The sequence below is a fragment of the Protomyctophum parallelum genome (genome assembly GCF_964188405.1).
Source record: "Protomyctophum parallelum genome assembly, chromosome: 17".
Taxonomy (NCBI): Eukaryota; Metazoa; Chordata; class Actinopteri; order Myctophiformes; family Myctophidae; genus Protomyctophum; species Protomyctophum parallelum.
The window spans coordinates 29,399,900-29,419,482 of NC_139719.1; the positions used below are offsets into that span (position 1 = coordinate 29,399,900).

General features: G+C 44.0%; 1 protein-coding gene across 4 annotated transcripts in view; it reads left to right on the forward strand.

The window, feature by feature from the left end:
• Positions 1-1,854: 1,854 nt before the first annotated feature.
• Positions 1,855-19,583, forward strand: part of LOC310874924 (ATP-citrate synthase) — a 32,882-nt gene continuing 15,153 nt past the window's right edge. For all 4 annotated transcript variants that reach the window (XM_083787851.1, XM_083787852.1, XM_083787853.1 and 1 more), the window contains exons 1-11: positions 1,855-1,974; positions 7,881-8,065; positions 9,444-9,566; positions 13,258-13,320; positions 14,275-14,465; positions 16,097-16,176; positions 16,785-16,915; positions 17,568-17,686; positions 18,273-18,409; positions 18,993-19,054; positions 19,350-19,467. In XM_083787851.1, coding sequence (XP_083643977.1) covers positions 7,907-8,065; positions 9,444-9,566; positions 13,258-13,320; positions 14,275-14,465; positions 16,097-16,176; positions 16,785-16,915; positions 17,568-17,686; positions 18,273-18,409; positions 18,993-19,054; positions 19,350-19,467 — 1,183 coding nt within the window. In that variant the 5' untranslated portion in view covers positions 1,855-1,974; positions 7,881-7,906. The remainder of the gene's footprint in view (positions 1,975-7,880; positions 8,066-9,443; positions 9,567-13,257; positions 13,321-14,274; positions 14,466-16,096; positions 16,177-16,784; positions 16,916-17,567; positions 17,687-18,272; positions 18,410-18,992; positions 19,055-19,349; positions 19,468-19,583) is intronic.

The window sequence follows — 19,583 nt, forward strand, 5'->3', positions numbered from 1 at the left end:
TGTAAAACAGGGGTGATGTGACTGATGACTGCAGGGGTTCTGGTGATGATACGTTCTGCAGCGTTCTGGACCAGTTGGAGTTTATGGAGAAGTTTGTGGGGGAGACCAAAAAGAAGGGAATTACAGTAGTCCAAGTGGGAGGTGACGAGAGCATGAACCAGGATTGCGGCACTGTGGGGAGTGAGTGAGGGGCGGAGGCGGTGGATGTTTCTGAGGTGGAAGTAGGCAGACCGGATGGTGTTGTTGATGTGGGTGTGGAATGAGAGTGTGCTATCGAGGACGACACCCAGACTCTTAACCTGAGGGGAGGGGGAAACTGAGATGTTGTCTATGGTGAGGGTGAAACTGGGTTGCTTTGAGAGTGCGGATTTGGAACCAATGAGGACTACCTCGGTTTTATCACTGTTGGTCATGTACAGTCTCAATATTTCATATCAATGGTCTTTTGTCAAATGTCAGGTGTGACTCATCCTTTTTACACATTACCAAATGTAACCAGACAAGGAAGGTAAAAATAAATATATAGGAACACTGAAAAAATATACTCTGGGAAATGCTCAGATTAAAAACCTATGGAAAGTTCCTTTAAGGACAGTTTCGTGAGTGCTGGTATTCTCTTGTTTATCAGGTTCTTTCCAGACCGTGCACCCGATAAAATGCTCAGAGACATTAAGATGAATTGCAGTGTCTGCTTCCTTGATTTAGATGCAGGGTGGTGACAACGCCTGACTGGCAAACTGGCAAAAACTTCGGACGGTGATTACAGACGAACGATACGGACTACCAAAAGTCTGCCTGTGGTGTTTTAATCAGATAGGTCCAGAGATCATGTGTACCAACTTCTGTGATATTTGGACAAAATCTGTATAAATAAAATAAATCATCTACTTTCTGGCCTTGACAACACATGCATCCAAACAGAAAAGTCCTATCTGATTGCATTAAACAATTGCACTTATCGGATTGAGGGAACATAGGGCTGAGGGAACATAGGGTATGTTTTGTAAGGGGACGAACATAGGGCTGAGGGAACATATATAGGGATGACCCCAATGTGCTGACCTCATCACATTTGTCATGAATCTGTCTTTAGCCCAAGGAGTGTATTTTGTGCAAAACTAATGCTTGGAATGGTTTCCGAATCATGAAAACCCCCTAGTTTTACATGTCACATGCTATACTTAAAGCAAAAGGAAAGTTTGAATTTATGCCTGCCATAGGATGTTAATGCATGGTAGCGTCACAAGAAAGTAACCCTATAAAAAGATTGCCCAATACTTTCAGCCGGTCAGCAAGTGGATTCATGAATGTATACATAGACAACCACATTTATAAACGGGTGTATATATAATTGCTTTGGCGCATGGTGCAGTCAGTGACAGCCCAATTGACCACCACCACCACCAGACATAGGCCTACGCTTCCGTGTAAATTAATGTGTCATTAATATTTATTGTTGATAACAAGTTATTCATAATCTTCTGATATTTACTTCTCCAGTTCAGATGGTATAAACTTAAAGCTTTTTTTATGTAATTCTTCTTTTGTGCAAATTTTGCAATCATTCAAATCAAGACAGACGATTTTAGGATGCGTTGCGTTTGCTTATTGCTACTTCGCCGTACGACAGTGCTGCTCGACGACAATAACGGATCTACAAGCTCGCGGCGCGTTCCGTAAAGTCGTAAACCAACCGCCGTGCGCCTGTAGATCTGTTATTTTTCGATCAACCTCCATCACGACCAACAGCGTCAACCACGCGGGTGTGGGCGTGGTCGTACGGAGCCACGTGGCCGCGCGTGGACCAATAAGACGCGTGGTTGGGGCTGTGTAAGGCATCGCCAGATGATCGTCTGATGAGAGAGCAGTAGAGACTAGAGAGAGAGCAGAGAGGTTGAGGACTGGTTCCCACTTCAACTTGACCACCAGGACACAACTCCACCAGAAGTCCACACACGCACGACTATTAACCAGGTAACTAAGACATTAATTATTATTTATTATTAAGCAATCATTTATTTAATCTTTCTGTATAGCTGTCATTTTGTTTAAGGGTAAACTAAAACAGACAACAGTATCTTGGTTGTACCGTGGGGTAAACAAACGATCCTAAACGTGCACAAGGAGCTCATTGTTGTCTAGATCTATAGAACCGTGTTATGAATATGATATATATTAGAAAACAATGACTGCTAGCCTTGCACGATGATGATGATTATGACTGCGGCGAACGTGATGCGGGGGCCCCCCTGCTCCTCATCAATCTGTGGCCCTGACCACAGCTTGTTGGAGATCTGCTGTGGTCAACAAGCGACACCGTGGTACGATGAGGAATAAATGCAGCTTACAACACTGCTGCTGAAGTGCCATCACCCGGATCATGTTTGTTTATTCACAGATCATCCACCCTAACTAACAGTGACGTTAGTTAGCTGGTTAGCATAGCCATGCTGCCGGTGGTTAGCTTGAAAGTGGGTGTGGTGCAGTGTAGTTGTAGTGAAACGGCAACAACAGGGGTAAAAAGTTGTGTAGAATTTGGAGAAGTGATGATGTTTTGACGCCCAAAGTGCTGACGCTCGGTAAAGCGGATAGCTGCTCCGCTAGCCGCATCAAGGCTAATCCCCTACCTCCATGCTCTTCTGCCAGCCTCTCATGCATTATAGTGGCTGCACCGAGAATGGTGACCTGTCAAAATCTGCGACAGAAACGTTCTAACCCACACATTCTGCTTGTATGTGTCACAATGTATGTCATTTTAATGCACATGCATCATCGCTTCTCGACTGCTCACCCCCAGAAAAAACCTTCTGGTTGTCGTAGAATTCGATGGGACACCGATATCGCTGCAATACACCCATCCTCCTCTCCACAGATGGTCACTCACTACTAGACAGTGACAGACAGTCAGTCCATACATTCACAGCTACTTTTCAGACAGTGGATTACGCTGTAAAATCCTGGGTGTCATGCTTAAGTCTGGAGTGTTTACAAATGCTGTTTACTTTTGATGCACGATTTACAAATAAAATCAATACGGAGAAGATTTCGTGTAACGTCCGTCCTAGTAGCTACTATAAGCTGATACTCTGATATTGTCAGTCGTGCCAAGTACACGACTGATATTGTCAGTCGTGTATGTCAGTCGTGTCCTTGGCATTCTAAAGCATCATTTTAGCCATCAACTATTCATGTATTAACGGTACAGTAGCTGGGATACGAAAACCCTCATAAAACAGAGTAACTGATACGAGATAAGGTGCTTCTTATCAGCCCAAAGTGCCTCTTATCAGCCCCCTGTCGTCTTATCTGTCTACTTAATTGTAAATGCACAATGTTGTGCCAGTGATGAGTGCAGGGCAGGGCACCTACCAGTTGCACCTGTTGGCTGTCCTACCTACCAGTCTCTGGTTTTGTCACACAGGCTGTGAGCCGAATGCCCCCCCGAAGACATTAGTGAGCAGGTGTATAAAAGAATAATGTAAGTGTGGAGCTGGATGAGCTGTTCAGGGCAGGCCACTGTGTTTGAAAGGGGAATGTCTCCAATGTAGTACAACCTGCCATCTGCATCTGGTTTTGAATTTATGAACCCGACCCATCTTATATTTATTCCAGAACACACCTTAACTATACTGTGATTACTTCAGCTGCTGCTGACACACAGATAAATGAACAGCACTGCAGAATTATACTGTTTTTAAATCTGAGAATGTACAAATGTATTACAGGCCATTTTAATTACATGTGTACAACACTCCATTCCAGGGTTATTGAATAACTACCCTGGAATGGACAGCGTTGGGGCACAAATGCCTTCCACAGGAGCTTTTAAAGATTGTGACAATGAGGGGCGATTGGTGGTGATGTGAAAACAAATGTTTTTTTAAGGCACTGGTAGGTCACGTCTTGCGGGTTTAGCAACCTGTGATTCAGTTTGATTTGCATTGGGTAACCATAATGATGCAACAACTTCCTGGAAGCTCCTGTGCTTGCATTCTAGACCTGCTGCGCCTGCCTTTATAATGCAAACGCTGTGCTGCGGTACTGAAACTAGCACATGTCTGAATTATTTGGACCGAAACCTGTTTTCTCAGTCTGAACACACAACCTTTACTACATTTTTTTAGACACTATAGCAGTAGGTATCACTGCAGTAGTAGGAAACTTAACAGATGCTAATGAGGAGGGTTTGGCCTGGGAAATTAGTCCTTTCCTATTGTCCAACTGAGCCTCTTATCAGAAAATTAACTTAAATATTAGAGAAGTGTAAGTGTCCATTCAAAAGCTGAAAGAAATGCCTGCAAGAATTTCAGCATGATTGTACAAACATTGACTGTGACTGCTGTATCCCCCACGGGACATGATGCCCACCCTGGGTGGGAATCGTGGGGTGTCATTCCCATCATGGCCACACTGTGACATGTCCACCCTGGGAGGGACACCCCAGGATGTTTGTTGTGTCCACCCTGGGATATCATGTCTGTCCATCCCAGGGCTTTGTCACCCTGTTCACCATGTCCAACCAAGCATTATAATACTAAAATATTTAATATATAATATTAAAACTACAGGACATTTTGTCTTCCCCAGCAGGACATTTTGTCCACTCCAGCAGGACATTGTGTCTTCCCCAGTAGAACATCATGCATCTTGAATGCACACCTCAGAGATATTTTGTTATTGGTAGCGTGCTACATGCAGCGAGTCTTTAATTGTACATCCATCCACGTGCAGCACAAAGAGGGGTCTGTTGACTGAAGGCTACGCATGTGTATTGCGTGCACGCACGTGCACTCACACGCACGTGCATCACGGCATGCACACAGAACGTCTGCATAACCTAAGCCTATTGTTAAATAGTGTAAGAGTTTTAGACACACACAAGTAGACTTAAAATAGTCAGACAAACATATTTACTGCACACTAGCGAAAATAAAAAGTTAGCTTTTTATTTTCTTCTTGTGTGCTGAACACCACACAGCAGCAGTATAGCCTACTGGAGCCATAGCCTACTGCTGTAAGTGTGCATGCTTACCGTATAGGCTATGTGCGCTCACGTAAACATGCAGTTAAAGCTGTTATGCAAAGTAGTAGCCATTTAAAGTCGGCACGGTACTTGACACGGTGTGAAAATAGGGGGGGACGCCAGTAAACCTAGACCACTTGGTGCGTCTTGGAAAGTCTGGTGACGTGAGGTTGGTGCGTCTTCTCTTGAAACTAGGGGGACACGTTATAGCGTGCATGCACGTGCACTGTTCCGTTCCGTCCCTGCACGTGCACGTCAAAAAATTACTGGTACCACGGCGTGGTACTGCGTTCTACGAGCATGACACCACTGGTATTGTGTACATGCTGGAACTCCAGGCATAGGATATTCAGTATTTTAGCTGTGACGTGAGCGCCCCCTCCTGAGATACTTCCGGGTCCTACTTTTGTGTCGCTTTTGTGTCCCCATAGAGTTATACTGTGATGCTCCGTCGGACTAAATCTGAGACGAAAACAACCACGAAAGTCTCATTTTACCGCAACAACAAAGCTGCGCTGCTCTCCCAAATCTGGCTGTGACAGGCCGTCTGCCCCACATGGAATACTATCGCCATTGTATTTCATTGTGTCAACTAAATCCTCATTAATGCAAACTAGATTCAACATACTCAAGCCTGCACACATTCTAAATATGCCCCCGAAATATATCCATATTATGGACTGTTGCCACCTTCAATACTAATGATAATAATAGTCTTTATTGTCTCCACATCATATATTTTTGTTGTCATGGACACTTGTACAAAACACAAATCTACTCGAGTTGGAAGCATTAAGACTCATTTTAACCCTCAATGGCTTCTTTTCTGAAAATTAACGTCATTGTAAAAAGATTCACGCGTTTAGATATTCTATTTACAATGGGATGCGGACGGGAGCTGGTGCCACTTGGACCCGGACGTAACGTAGCACTACAAAATGACGTCGGACTTAAATACTGAATTGGAGTATAATACCTAAGTGAACTGAAATCTCTGTCCTCCCATAAGAGATTGAACAGAATTCATAGTTTAAGCTAGCTTGTTATACTTTGTAATTTGTACCCAAAATAGGGATACATCAGCTCAGCTGTATAATTGCCGAAACTGATTTACTGAAAGTAAAATAATGGTGCATATAATGGCTAAAATCGGACTCGATTGAAACTTATTTTTCAAATGGCCTTGTCGGCACCCAAGGTGATTGTTTCTGTTTGTAGTGTGTGTGATGGGAGTGGTGTATACTGACAAATTTTCCTCAATTTCAAACTAATTTCATGTATTTCAGCCCATCCACTCTGAAATATGTGCTCACAAAGTGTTGATTAGTGTCCTACTGTCCTTGCTGTTGATTTAGCTCGGTGAGAGTTATAAATAGATAAACTAACATTGAGAATTTTACTGTGTAGAACAGCCAAGCTTCTCTGGGTAATTTATAACCCAAAGTAGGTACTGTCTCAGTTTCTCAACAGAGCAATTATTGTGTTGCAGCTGCCAGCTAACCATTCAATACTACCGCTGTCTTCATCTGACAAAGTCATCCTCAACAGAAACTGTTTGTTCTGCCTGGCTTTTAAGTCCAAGGTTGCGGAATGCTTCAAGGCTGCTGCCTAGCTTTAACTAAACAAAGCCACTAACTATATACTGTGACACTGTCTGTTGCATATCTTTTATTTTGCATATTTGGGCTGGTACTGTTCACACGCAGTGCAGCCTCTCTTGTCCATAGTACTGTAGCAATGTGACAATTCTATTACAACAGGAGTTGCCTCTTCCTCTTGTCCTTTTCTGACCTTGATTGAATAATGTGACTAGCACGTGTTCATCAGAAAACACAATTCTTACATTCTCTACATAAGGTCAGTTGTTGGATGTTCATGGTCCCATAAATGTTCAACCCAACATAAAACAAACAACCCATGTATGTAAATCGCTCTGGATTAAGACCGTCTACTAAATGCCTAAATCAGGGGTCCTCAACTAGAAATGATGAAGGTCCACAAATATATTTTTGAATAAGACCGAGGTCCGGTCCCATGCGCGGCGTCCATCGGAGAGCGGGGCTCTATGCCCGTTTAGTATGGTCAAGCCAAGCTTATACAAATCAGATCCCCTTCCACCCAACCAATAATGGGGTTCAGAGTGCAGGCCCGGAGTGGAACTCCAAATCAGGCCGGGAGTTATACGCCCTGGCAGGCCACACTGCGCGCGCGCGCGCGCACAGCGCGCGCCAGAATTTTGGGGGACATTTTGGGGGCCTTTGCAGCAATTTCACATGAGAAATGTACCATCTGATGTTATTTATATTATTATTAACTTAAAAAAAAAAAGAAAGAAACGTTTTTTTTTTTTTTTTTTTTTTGGGTGGTCCGCAAAGAGGTGGTCCGCGGTCCGGTCGCGGACTGCGGTCCGCCAGTTGAGTACCCCTGGCCTAAATTGTATGCATACATAGTTGAGCCCAGTTTTAATGTATTTTTCCACCCACACACATGTAATGTGACTTTCAGTATTTAGAAAAGCCCTACTGTATATACATTTCAGGTATTATTTGAAAAAAATCTGTGTATTCATTACCTCCATGTGAACAAAGCATGGATGAAGCTTAAGAAGTTAAATCAAGCTTCTATAGTGTTACAATCTTTTTTTTGGTTTTGCCTCTATGGTCACCACCTCTTTTTGTGTAGAAAGTTAGAAAAAGAAACTCTGTTTGTCTCCTCCCCCTCTCCTGCTGTTAGCTTAATCTGCTAACACTGTGCTATGTCACTGTGGCACTGTCAGGACTCAGGACAGGAGACTTAAAACGTTCAAGCTAGAGCTTCCTACCTGATCTGGTACTCTCCTTCTCTCCCCCCCCCAAAGTGTGTTAGGCAGCCAGCGCAGCAGCCATGTCGGCCAAAGCCATCTCGGAGCAGACGGGCAAGGAGTTCCTCTACAAGTACATATGCACGGCGGCCGCCGTACAGAACCGCTTCCAGTACGCCAACGTCACGTCTGAGACAGACTGGGATCGCCTGACGCAGGATCACCCCTGGCTACTGACTGAGGTAAGAAACACACCATAGGCCATATTCACATGGTGGCCACATGGCCTTGACCTTAACCCAGTAAGACCTGAGGCCGACCGATTCTACAAATGTCTTCTAAATCCTATAACGGTTTTCAGAAAAACGTATAATGCTATTTCAGTGGTGCTTAAACTTTTTCATGGCAAGGACCCCCAAAGTTATATGGATTTGGCCGCATGCACCCATCTCAAAATATGTTATTCCAGGGACCCCCGGAAGCAAAGATTTGAGTTATAAATGCTTAAAAATATATAGGTTTCGTGTGTGAAAAAAAAGCTTATATTGCGGCACGAAGTGATGCGATATTAGCTTGTATATCTGCTATTTTTGAATAGCCAAAGTATAGAAAAGAATGGGTAAAGTGGTTAAAATCTAAAATGATACCGATGCTTTAATCAATGGGTTAAATCCAACACATTGTTCACGTGGGCAGACAGAGGCATCAGCGACTGTCTCAGAGATTGAATGCTTTCTTATCGTCACTCTACACAAATCCATGCATATGATTTCGGAAGCACTAGTAAGACTGAGACACTGAGTGTAAAATGACCATCGCCCTATCATTAGATTAAATCACACAAATCTATAGGTATTCGGTAACTAGTATTTGGGGTTTAAGTGTTAACCCGCCTTTATACTGACTGGGGTCTCCCAGGGCTCTATTCCTGGTCCACTCCTTTTCTCCCCTCAAAACAAGTGGAGGTACTTATGTGGCCTACTGACAGCATGCATACAAATTCTGGTGCCGAGTCTGGACAAACGGCAGACGGACACTGCAAGTTGCACTGGTATGACTCTGGAGCTCTGAACATGTAAACATGTTGTCTTGTTACTGCTTGGGCTCGTGGTATTTTTTGAATCCTGTGCCAGCTGGCTTTGTTCGAGAGAGGGATGCTGTCACTGGAATGTGAAGCTAATTTCAGCTGCAACGTTTGGGTTACTCCGACCCAGATCAATGACCAAAGTCGGCATATATCAAATTCTCTCACTATGATGTGATACAAGGACGTGAGAGATGGCTAGATTCATGCAAACAAAACCAAGCTACAAGGTTGGAGTATTTGCAATGCATCAGAATGAAGATTACTGGAGATTGGCTGGATATTGATTATCTTGATGATAAAATCAGAAGACTGCCACATCTCCTTGCATTATATATGCAGTGCACACTTCAAATCCTAGCATCTCTCTCATTTTGTGTGTGTGTGTGTGTGTGTGTGTGTGTGTGTGTGTGTCAGTCATTTGAATATTGGAGACTGCCTCTATTCTGCTTTGCTAATCAGCCCAACACGTTGGACTGGCTTTGAGACCTGTGTGTTCCAGTTGGATTCATGTCCCCTCCTTCCCTCTTCTCCAGCGTCTTGTGGTGAAACCTGACCAGCTGATTAAACGGCGCGGGAAGCTGGGCTTGGTGGGTGTCGATCTGGACCTGCAGGGCGTCCAGGACTGGCTCAAACACCGTCTCATGAGAGAGACCACTGTAAGTTCAACTAATACAGTGATTCTAACCCCACATTGGTGTGCCTCAGGCTCAGGCTACAGACCCACATTTGATGCAATGTCTTGGACCCCAATTTACACTGTAAAATGAGTTTAACCCATTTTGGGCGGGAACCCCTTTTGGTGTTTCAAACATTGTTATAATTTAGCTATTGAAAAATAGCAGATCTACAAGCTCAACTTGTAGGTCTGCTATTTTTGAAAAATCGTTAAAATTTGCCTCAAATCATTCAGAAAATTGTCATGACTAGCCCTTGCCCGTTGTGAGATATTGCCACCCCTTGTGGCAGCTGGGGGTACTGTGCCCTGGGTGCGTTTTCACATTTTAATTCACTAATAAATGAATTATTAATTTATAATTTCTTAATTTGGTAAAAGGGCTTCGGTAAGACCTCCATATTATTATGGTCAATGCCTGTGTGAAAAGTGGGAGTGATTGGTGCAGGCAGTGAGGAGCTACGGCAGTCACAGTGACACACATTCAGACAGACAGACATTGACTGAATTATAGTATGATGATGATGATTTAGAAAACATTTATTTAAAATTTCGACGTCAGGCCTGAATGGGTTAACTCTGCGAGTGTACACTGAGTTACAGACACACAATTAATTTGGTGCACTCTCCCTGATTCCATTTCTATTTGTCTCTGATCATTTAGCATTCTAAAAATGTCAAGATGGACAATTTGGAGCCCTGCGCGTGGTCCACAAAGCCCAATTAGCCCATGTAGAAACGGGTGCTCCTTGGAGAGGGTTATAACATGGCAACAGAGTTTAGCCCATGTAGAAACGGGTGCTCCTTGGAGAGGGTTATAACATGGCAACAGACTTCTGTTCCTTTCCTCCACGGATCAAGCGTGTACAGTGGGTAGACGATCCCAAGGCACACCTGTTCAGTTGGAAACCTATTAAAAAAAGCTCCAAACTCATTTCGGCTCACGCACAAGCCTTCATCAGGGTCCGCTGGATATACAGGTCTACACGTCTACACAATATAGCGACCTTGCACTGTCAAACATTCTCACAACGGTTACAAAGGGGTGCAGTACTTAGTTTAGACTAGTCATTTGATTAGTCATTAGTCCTACAACTACAACCTATTTCAAACCCTCACCCTAACCTCCCACGGGGCAGCACACTTAAACCTAACCTTAACCCATGTCTAACCAATGACTAGTCTAAAGTCTAAACTAAGTATGCCCCCCGTTACAAAGCACACTAATGACCACACTAATGTGTGTGTGTGTGGGGACATTTTCAAACGTGGCAACAGATATTTTTTGGCATAGTCAAATATTGAATTATATGGAGCTTAAGTAGAGCAAGTGTGTGTGTGTGTGTGTGTGTGTGTGTGTGTATATATATGGCACAATTTGATATAATTTGAATACTTGAAAGGTGAAATTGGTGGAAGTAGTCTATTGGCTGTGGCCATACATTGTATGGTATAGAGTGAGATCTATATGCCATACTGCCAAACGTAAACTTGGTGGCATGCATGTCCTCCCGCAGAGGACACGTTGTATGTTTAGCTCTGCCAGGTCAGAGGTTGCATAATGCCAATGTCGGGGAGAGAGAAGTTGAGAGGAGGGGGGACAGGGGACACGGCTCTATTCTGGTCCAGCAAGGCACATGGAAAAAAACAGACAGCAACACTTCCTGTCTCTAAAGTAAACCGGTGTGCAAAAAGCAGTGAGATGTAAATGGCCTGTCCAATACATCCCACATACATGCAGCGCCCGGTGTCGAGTCCGTCGGACGCACGATTGTCCAGAACCCCCACAAAAGGCCACTGCCTGGACTCTCTGCATACTTGGGCATGCCTGACACAGAACTCCCTGTATAGGAATAAAGGGACACAGAAATCTCCATATATGGGCATAAAAGGGACACGGACAGATGGGTGGAACGGGTACTCTGACACGGGTACAACGAGTATTGCATAGCCGGATGGGACATGGATCTCCAACTTCCATCGTTACCGTGCTCTCAGCCGGACACCCGTCTAGTATGGTTTAATAAGAGGTTTCTTTCTGCCCCACATTAACTATTTGTATGCTGCCTGCCCCATCTGATTGGGGCCAGCTGATTAACTTTGAAAAGATCACCAGCACTCACTTGGTCCTTTAGGACCTCTTATTTATTGTGTATCCCCAGCAGCAGAACACCCACGAGTCACGACGGACTGATTACACCTCTCTGCTTACCTGATGATTCCTTGCTCTGCATTCTTGCTGATCTGCTATTCTGCTGCTGTCTGCTGTACAGTTTGCTGTATTATGAAGTTTGTGTAGTCTCTCAAGCCAGGCACCTATTCCACAATCTCTGAAGGCTAATGTGCATAGTCTGTAACAAATGTGTTTTGGAATCTTAATTCCTGCAAAGCAGCAATCCATATAGACTTCAACTAATGTGATTTACATTAGATCAAATCTGCACCATACAGGAGTAAAGCGGATCTCCCCTCCCCCTTCTGTCTTTGCAGTCGTTACAGACTGTATGGATGAAGCATTTGAAGATTGTGTGAGCCGACAGTCTGGTTTGAAAGACCTCCCCCGGCATCATGTTTTTGGCTTTTGTGCCTGCAGTGTAGCCTAAAGAATATTCTGTCCGTGCGTAAACGTGGGGAGTAGGGACTTTCTTCATCTCGATTTGTGCTGCTGTCTGTGCTCAGCGCTGTGCCTCCATGCACAAAAGAACAGTGCGTGCGTAGAGGGAGAGAGAGGTCCAGGGCACGACGACATGTACTTTACCCAAATTTTACTATAATTACGAGTATAATTCATGACCGGAGAGGCGGGTGACAGCCGGAATGTAGACGGCACCCCGGGAGCAGTATGGGTTGGCGCCCCAGCCTGCATCCTCCACGAGGAGGAAGCCCAAAAAACCTTTGAGTCCTTTAGGAGGGCCATTCGAGCCGCAAGCGGAGCCTGCAGTACCACCGTTGCCCAGCAGTGGAGCCTGCAGAACCATTGCGGCTCAAGAATTCACCACTACTGAATGTGTCTGGTGCTGGGGGTCTGGTGCAACGCACAGGTCCTGGCTGTACTCCTGTTGAGAGCAGGAGTGGACCTGGTGAGACGTAGGAGGGGCCCGGTCTGGAGTCAACCCACAGAGCCTAGTCCCTCCACTTGCCAGATTTGTTCTTCCCAGTCCCTGCAGAGTAGTTCCGGAGTGGTCCCAACGGATTGTTTTGCCCTGGTCTTTCCCTAGTGGGTCTGATCGAGGGTAGCTTCTGGGATGTAAGTCGGGACTTGATTTCCCCCCCCCCCCGGCTGGGTCACCCGAGTGAGGGGTATGATGTTCGCAAGACTCGAAACCCCAATGACCTTGGGATACATCACTGAGGATACATCCCAGGTGCATCTATGCGATGTATTTTCGTTACGAGTATAATTTTAACACCATGAATTTTGTATCCCTTTTAAGGCCTTGCTCTTCCATTCCCTGTAATATCCATTTGGCAGATCACATATTTATTATACATATGTCCATGCTTACAGGGAATTCAAGAATTGAGACTGAGCCTTGATACCAAAAAATGCTTACAGAATATCCATGTATTGCTCATGTATTCATGCTCAATAAATATATTGACTTCAATCCAAGGGTTGTCTGACTGAACAAGCTTAGATAAACACTTTATAATAAACTGTTTTGTCTTCCCAGGTGGCAAAGGCCAAGGGTGTGCTGAAGAACTTCCTCATCGAGCCGTTCGTGCCACATGCACAGGTGAGGTAACGCATGTCCTGGATCCCCGCCCTGTGAACTTTGTTTGATGTGCTGTATGTGTGTTTTGGGTTATTTATTGTCAGGTGTTTGTTCATTGCAACACCCAGAACATGCAGACACACACACAGTTTCATAACCTGTTCAAGTTGTATGTTGTGAGGTTGGCACCATGCTCAGGGTTTCTAGAGGTGATTGGTGTCACACCACCTCTATGACACATCATTTGTTGACGTGGAACGCAGTGAGCAGGAGACGAGATTAGATATACCTTTTTATTGATCCCTGGCGGGAAACTCCTAGCTGTGTCAGAGCAGCAACAGCAGTAAAGGTCTCTTCACATTGATTGCCTAGTAATACATTTTCAGTGAGATGCGAGCAGGGAGGGAGGGAGGGAGGGAGGGAGGCATGGGCCATCTGACAGACGGAGAGACGAGCGGGAACAATCCTGAGAAACTGTAGCATTCCTGTTCATCTCATGCATGTTGAACTGAATTTATCATCTATACACAATTACACATGCATATTGCAACCCTATAGATTTAAGAATGTACACACGGAAGTAGTGTCACCCCTGTGTGAAAAGAAGACGTAAGAAGAGTGACATTTGTGCTTCTCAACTTTGGTTCTTGTGGAATTCCCCTGGTATTAGTGTTATTATAGATGCCATGATGGTTTTGTATCCTACCAGGTTAATGGGCTCTATGCACACACTAACTCTTCCTACTTCTGGGCCGCTTCCCTTCCTTCGTTCCATTTAGTGTACTGTGGTTCTCGAATTTCAAGGTTCTCACATATCAAGGACCCCTATAACTTTCAGATTTACAGGCCCATTTGGAACCCACTCAAGGACACTATGGCCCCTTTCCCACCGGTTGGGAAGCGGTTCAGTTCAGACTTTACTTGCTCCCAGCATGCATCAGTCCTATAGCTGTGTCTTATCTCCTCTCTGAACAGGAAGAAGAGTTCTATGTGTGTATCTACGCCACTCGTGAGGGCGACCACGTGCTCTTCCACCACGAAGGTGGGGTGGAGGTGGGCGACGTGGATGCCAAGGCCCAGCGCTTCCTGGTGGCTGTGGATGAGAAGTTGACTGAAGACCAAGTCTCACAGCACCTCCTGGTTCACGTCCCAGAGGAGAAGAAAGAGTACGTTAACACACACATGTCTGCAAAATGTCTATTTAAAGTTTTAAAAGGACTGCATAATCGTTCCCAAGTTGTTAAAGGTATTATGACATGATTTATAACATAATTTTAACAACATTAAAAGTCTTGGCCATGGTCCTTCAAACGTGTCTAAAAAGTTTGAACACTCAACTCCACTCCAGTATTTTTTTTTTCTCGTTTTTGTGTATGTCTAATCTTCATCCTGAAAAGCCATGGAAAAACACATTATTTTAGCCTGTAGATGTCGGTAATTCCCCCTTTCCTGTCAACCCAAGATGCGCTACTTTGACAACTTGGTAGGAAGTCATCGTCAAAAATAAAAGAGTCATCTAGGCCAGTTGGTATCCAGTGTAAAGACTTGTGTTGATTGACACAGCCAACAACAGAGCAGATTGATTTTTCTCTAGAAGCCATTATTAGTAAGTATTACAAAGAAACAAAGTCGCGATCACAATGAGGAAGCGGAGAAGAGAGGGTAGGCACTAGGCAGGGAGCAGAGGGGAGGGGGCGGAGCTTTAGCGGAGATCTACGTATATCTCTGCCGTCCAACCAGATGAGACATTTTTGCATAATTATTCACAGAAGTCCAGAAAGCAGAGAATACACTGAATGTTCAAACTTCGTTTTTTTTTGGTGACATTGATGTCAAGAAAAGCCAAAAAAGCCAAAAAATCTACAAAAATGTGTTTTAAATGTCACAATCCCTTTAAGAGAGATATGTTCTAAGTTTGAGAACGTTTAATAGAATGTGTGAAGTGAGAGGCACTCTTATCATCATACATCACATTCCGTGCTCAGCCAATCAAATCATCACAAATGTCATTCCGGCCAATCAATTTTGGCGTCTTCACTTTTCTGCCCTCATTTTTATCTTCAATATGTACTTTGCTCAGCCAATCAAATCACCTAATGACTCATTAGGTTTAAATTGACCCATTTGGACCTGTTACACCTGTTGTAACCTATACGTTGTTATACCATTTGAAATCTGGGAGTTACCTGTGTCTCATTAGTTGTTGCTAAACATGTAGCAACATAATTTCTTGCGCAAGCAGAGCGCGCAAGTACTGAAATCGGCTGGGTATGTCTGTGTTGGCCACTGTACCGTATGTCGGTGTTGTGACTTTCCACCGGCCAATAAGGGACCATCATTCTTGATGACGTAACTAAGGTAAGCTTGGTGATCGGCTGGGTATGTATGTCGGGGTAAGTATGGTGGTCCCTTATTGGCTGTTGATGGTGATGTAACTAAGGTACGTTTCAAGGTTCGTGTAATGTCAATAACGGGTCTAAAGGATTTAGAATAGCAGTTGTAATAGACATTAGTTAGTAGCAGTACTTGCGCGCTCTGCTTGCACCTACTTGTGTGCAAGGCGCAAGTTGGCACCTCGGCGGTGCATTTCTAGTAATTTGTGTTTATTTTGAGTTCGAATTTGAAGGTTTTCAGAAAACGATTAATTAATCAATAATTGTTTGGTTTCCAGGGAGATATGTCTACCCATTGACCCACGTCCTCCTAATTAAATGCAATGGTTGGCATGACTCTGTACGGTAGATAATGATCTGTCATCCTATCTATAATTCATGTTTTTAATCTCGTCTCCTTGTAGGATCCTGGCCAGTTTCATCGTAGGTCTGTTCAACCTGTACGAGGACCTTTACTTCACCTACCTAGAGATCAACCCACTGGGTACGTCCTCCGCTCTGTTACCTGCAGTGTGTGTGTCTATCACACGGATAGATCCCCACAGTTAACCTAATGTTGTTCAGTCCAGTGTAAACATTTATCTGTAAGGCTCCATATTTACACAGTTTATCACTTATATACGTATACTTCATTGTATGTCAAATAGCGAAAATAGGCGATCTAGGAGCTCACAATGTGTCGCAACATGATGTGTTGTGAGCTTGTAGATTGCATTTCACCAAATGCTAGGGTTCATGTGGTTAAACTAACACTGACTGTTTGCTTTGCATAAACAAGTAAAACTGTAGATAACATCTCCAGTTTTAGAAGCTAAGATAAGAGACCGTTATTGATTTATAGATCTCTTTGAGGAAAGTGAGTCACTGGTTTGTTCCATCCCAAGTAATTTCCGTTTGTTTTGACTAAATTAGATTGCATGATTTAATGCTCAAGCAAAGATGTCATGTAGATACACTGTGAAATCCTTACAATTCATTTAACTCAAGAGTGTACAGTTTGTACACTCTTTGGCATTAAATTAACCATGATTGTTTTTGTTGTGTTCAGTCAACTTCAGTGAGTAATGGCACTTTCTTCCTGTCTGTCACCAGTGGTCACCCAAGAAGGCGTGTATGTTCTGGACATGGCAGCTAAGATTGATGCTACAGCCGATTACATCTGCAAGGCCAAGTGGGGAGATGTGGACTTCCCTCCACCCTTTGGCAGGGAGGCTTACCCAGAGGTAAGATGCATCGACTTTACCACTTGGCTGTATGTAGTTTTAGTCTCAATAATTATGCAATAATTTGTGTAAGATACAATGTTGGTAGAGCTGGGTTTTCTTTTACCTTCTGGCAGTGAAAATGATGCAATGTTGCATCTACACTCTTTTCATATCCAGTCATCTACTTTGCTCAGGCACACCCAATGGAGCTTATTGCTATGGATACCATGCAACAGTCTTTGTGGACTGAATGCTTCCTCTGTCATGTGTGACAGTCGACACGTACACGCAGCGTTTATGTATAGAATATTTCTTTGGCGTTTATGTATAGAATATTTCTTACTTGCAAATGTAATGTACAGTAATGGGTGGTTTGTTTGTTTTGTTGGTAATTGTCATGGAAGACACTCCACCACTTTGGTCATCATAACAACATTGTAAGATTATGAGCACGCAGGCTTCGTCCACCTGTTTTGTAGTATACCATGATGTAAACTGGTTTTGTTTGTGTAACGTGACGTAAACCGTTTTTTGTGCAGCAGATGCTAAAACAAAACGGTTGTTTTTTCCGTTTGTTTTTTCACATGCGTCCCCTGGATGCAACATCGGTTGGTTGAATCACTGATTGCGTAGCACAGAGTGTAAACCTGTTTGTATCGTTCCGTTTTAGGAGGCCTACATCGCTGACCTGGATGCTAAGAGCGGTGCCAGCCTGAAGCTGACCCTGCTGAACCCTCGGGGCAGAATCTGGACCATGGTGGCGGGAGGCGGAGCCTCAGTGGTCTACAGGTAGGCAGAGTGGGACAACACTGATCTAGCCTCGGTACCCAGGCTTTTAGATTTGTTGAGTGAGAGTGAACTACAGTGCAGAGGAGCGTCAGGTTTTCTCTGCTGTTTTCTACCGTGGAGTGAGGCAGGGGGGCGGGCGCTCAGATCAGTGAACCAATATTATACAGCGCTTGCTCCATGCGCTACCCGCCCCTCTATACTAGAAAGCACGCTGGCTGGGCCAGGCTAACGCTGATCAAGCAGCAAGAAGGGTTTGTTGTCACTTCAAGCAGTGGAATGTTGGTGGGACCTGTTCTGCAGAACTGTGCTAACCTAATGCAATAGCAGGAATAATAATAAAATATATATACAAATGAGGATAAAATAAATGTTGGTTGTGGTCTTATTTTAGAGCTGGGTACACTATTTTCTCTTTTTTTTTTTTTTTTTTTACACTGCTGCTAAAAGATAAAGTGATGAGAGGCAGAGTTTCAAGTGTGAGGTGTGCCCACCTGGTGAGGTGCCAGAGCATTGCAGGTGGGTGCCAGAGGGATTTGGGAATTTTCATCCCTATATGGATATTGAGGTATTTGTTTTTCTCCCTCAGTGACACCATCTGTGACCTGGGCGGGGTGGATGAGCTGGCCAACTACGGAGAGTACTCTGGAGCACCCAGCGAGCAGCAGACCTATGACTACGCCAAGACCATCCTCTCACTCATGACCCGCGAGAAGCACACAGAAGGTGGGCATCGATATATAGATGGGTATCTTTCAGCATGTGAGGGAAAGCCATAACCATAGACTGTATGTCCGCTGAAAAGTCACAGCTCATAATGCTATATTCCCTTGTAAATACATTTATAGTATAGTGTCCACACTCTGACCCCTTTCCACCGGTTGGTTCCCAACCGGACTTATATTAAATTGTTTATAGGATAAATTCATTATAACCCTTCCACAGTAGTAGCTTTTTCATATTTTCGATTATTTTGCATATTTTCCTACATAATGCCTCATTTGCATATTTAAAAATGTAGAATTTGTAATACAATAGATAATTGCCTTCGTGTAAGTACTCAATTGGGGAAGTTTCATGGCGACAACAATCTAATATAGGTGTGGTTTTGCCCACTCAATTCATAATTAACGTTCCAATTTTGGAGCTCTGGCTCATGGACTAAGAAACAAAGAAGTGAACCGGTTCCCATTGAGAACCAACCGGTGGAAAAGGGGCCTCTGTAATGTACTATGGTGTGGCAATACACTGGCTGTGGACTTGCTCTCACCAAGCCAACCTTTCTCTCTCTGCCCCTCCCACCCCACAGGTAAGGTACTGATCATCGGTGGAAGCATAGCAAACTTCACCAACGTAGCAGCAACGTTTAAGGTGAGAAATAATGACAATGAATATGCATGTATATTCCTGACAATTATTTTGTCAGATACTGATGTTTGTCTATTTTACTTTTTGGTGTTATGTATTCCCCTTTTTTTTGAAGGAAACAAATCTTCATTATAAAAGATAACTGTTCCTAATTAGATAACCAACATGGCCAACGCAAAATTGATGCCGCAAATATCTTCTATTCTATTTTTAGGAAGGAAATTATGCCAAGTCACTGCACACATGCCTGCAAAGCGATATGTCTCCCACATAAATTATGTCCTGTCTGTGTATGTAGGGAATCGTCAGGGCCATCAAAGACTACCAGGGCCCTCTAAAAGAGCACGAGGTCACCATCTTTGTCCGGCGCGGTGGACCAAACTACCAGGAGGGTCTCAGGGTGATGGGGGAAGTGGGTGAGTAGTCCTGGGCTCCAACGCCCTGTCACAGAACAGGGGAGTGATGGAAGAAGGCCCACTCCCCTTTAATGTTGGTAGAAAATTGCAGGCCCATATACAAACTTGAGCTCGAA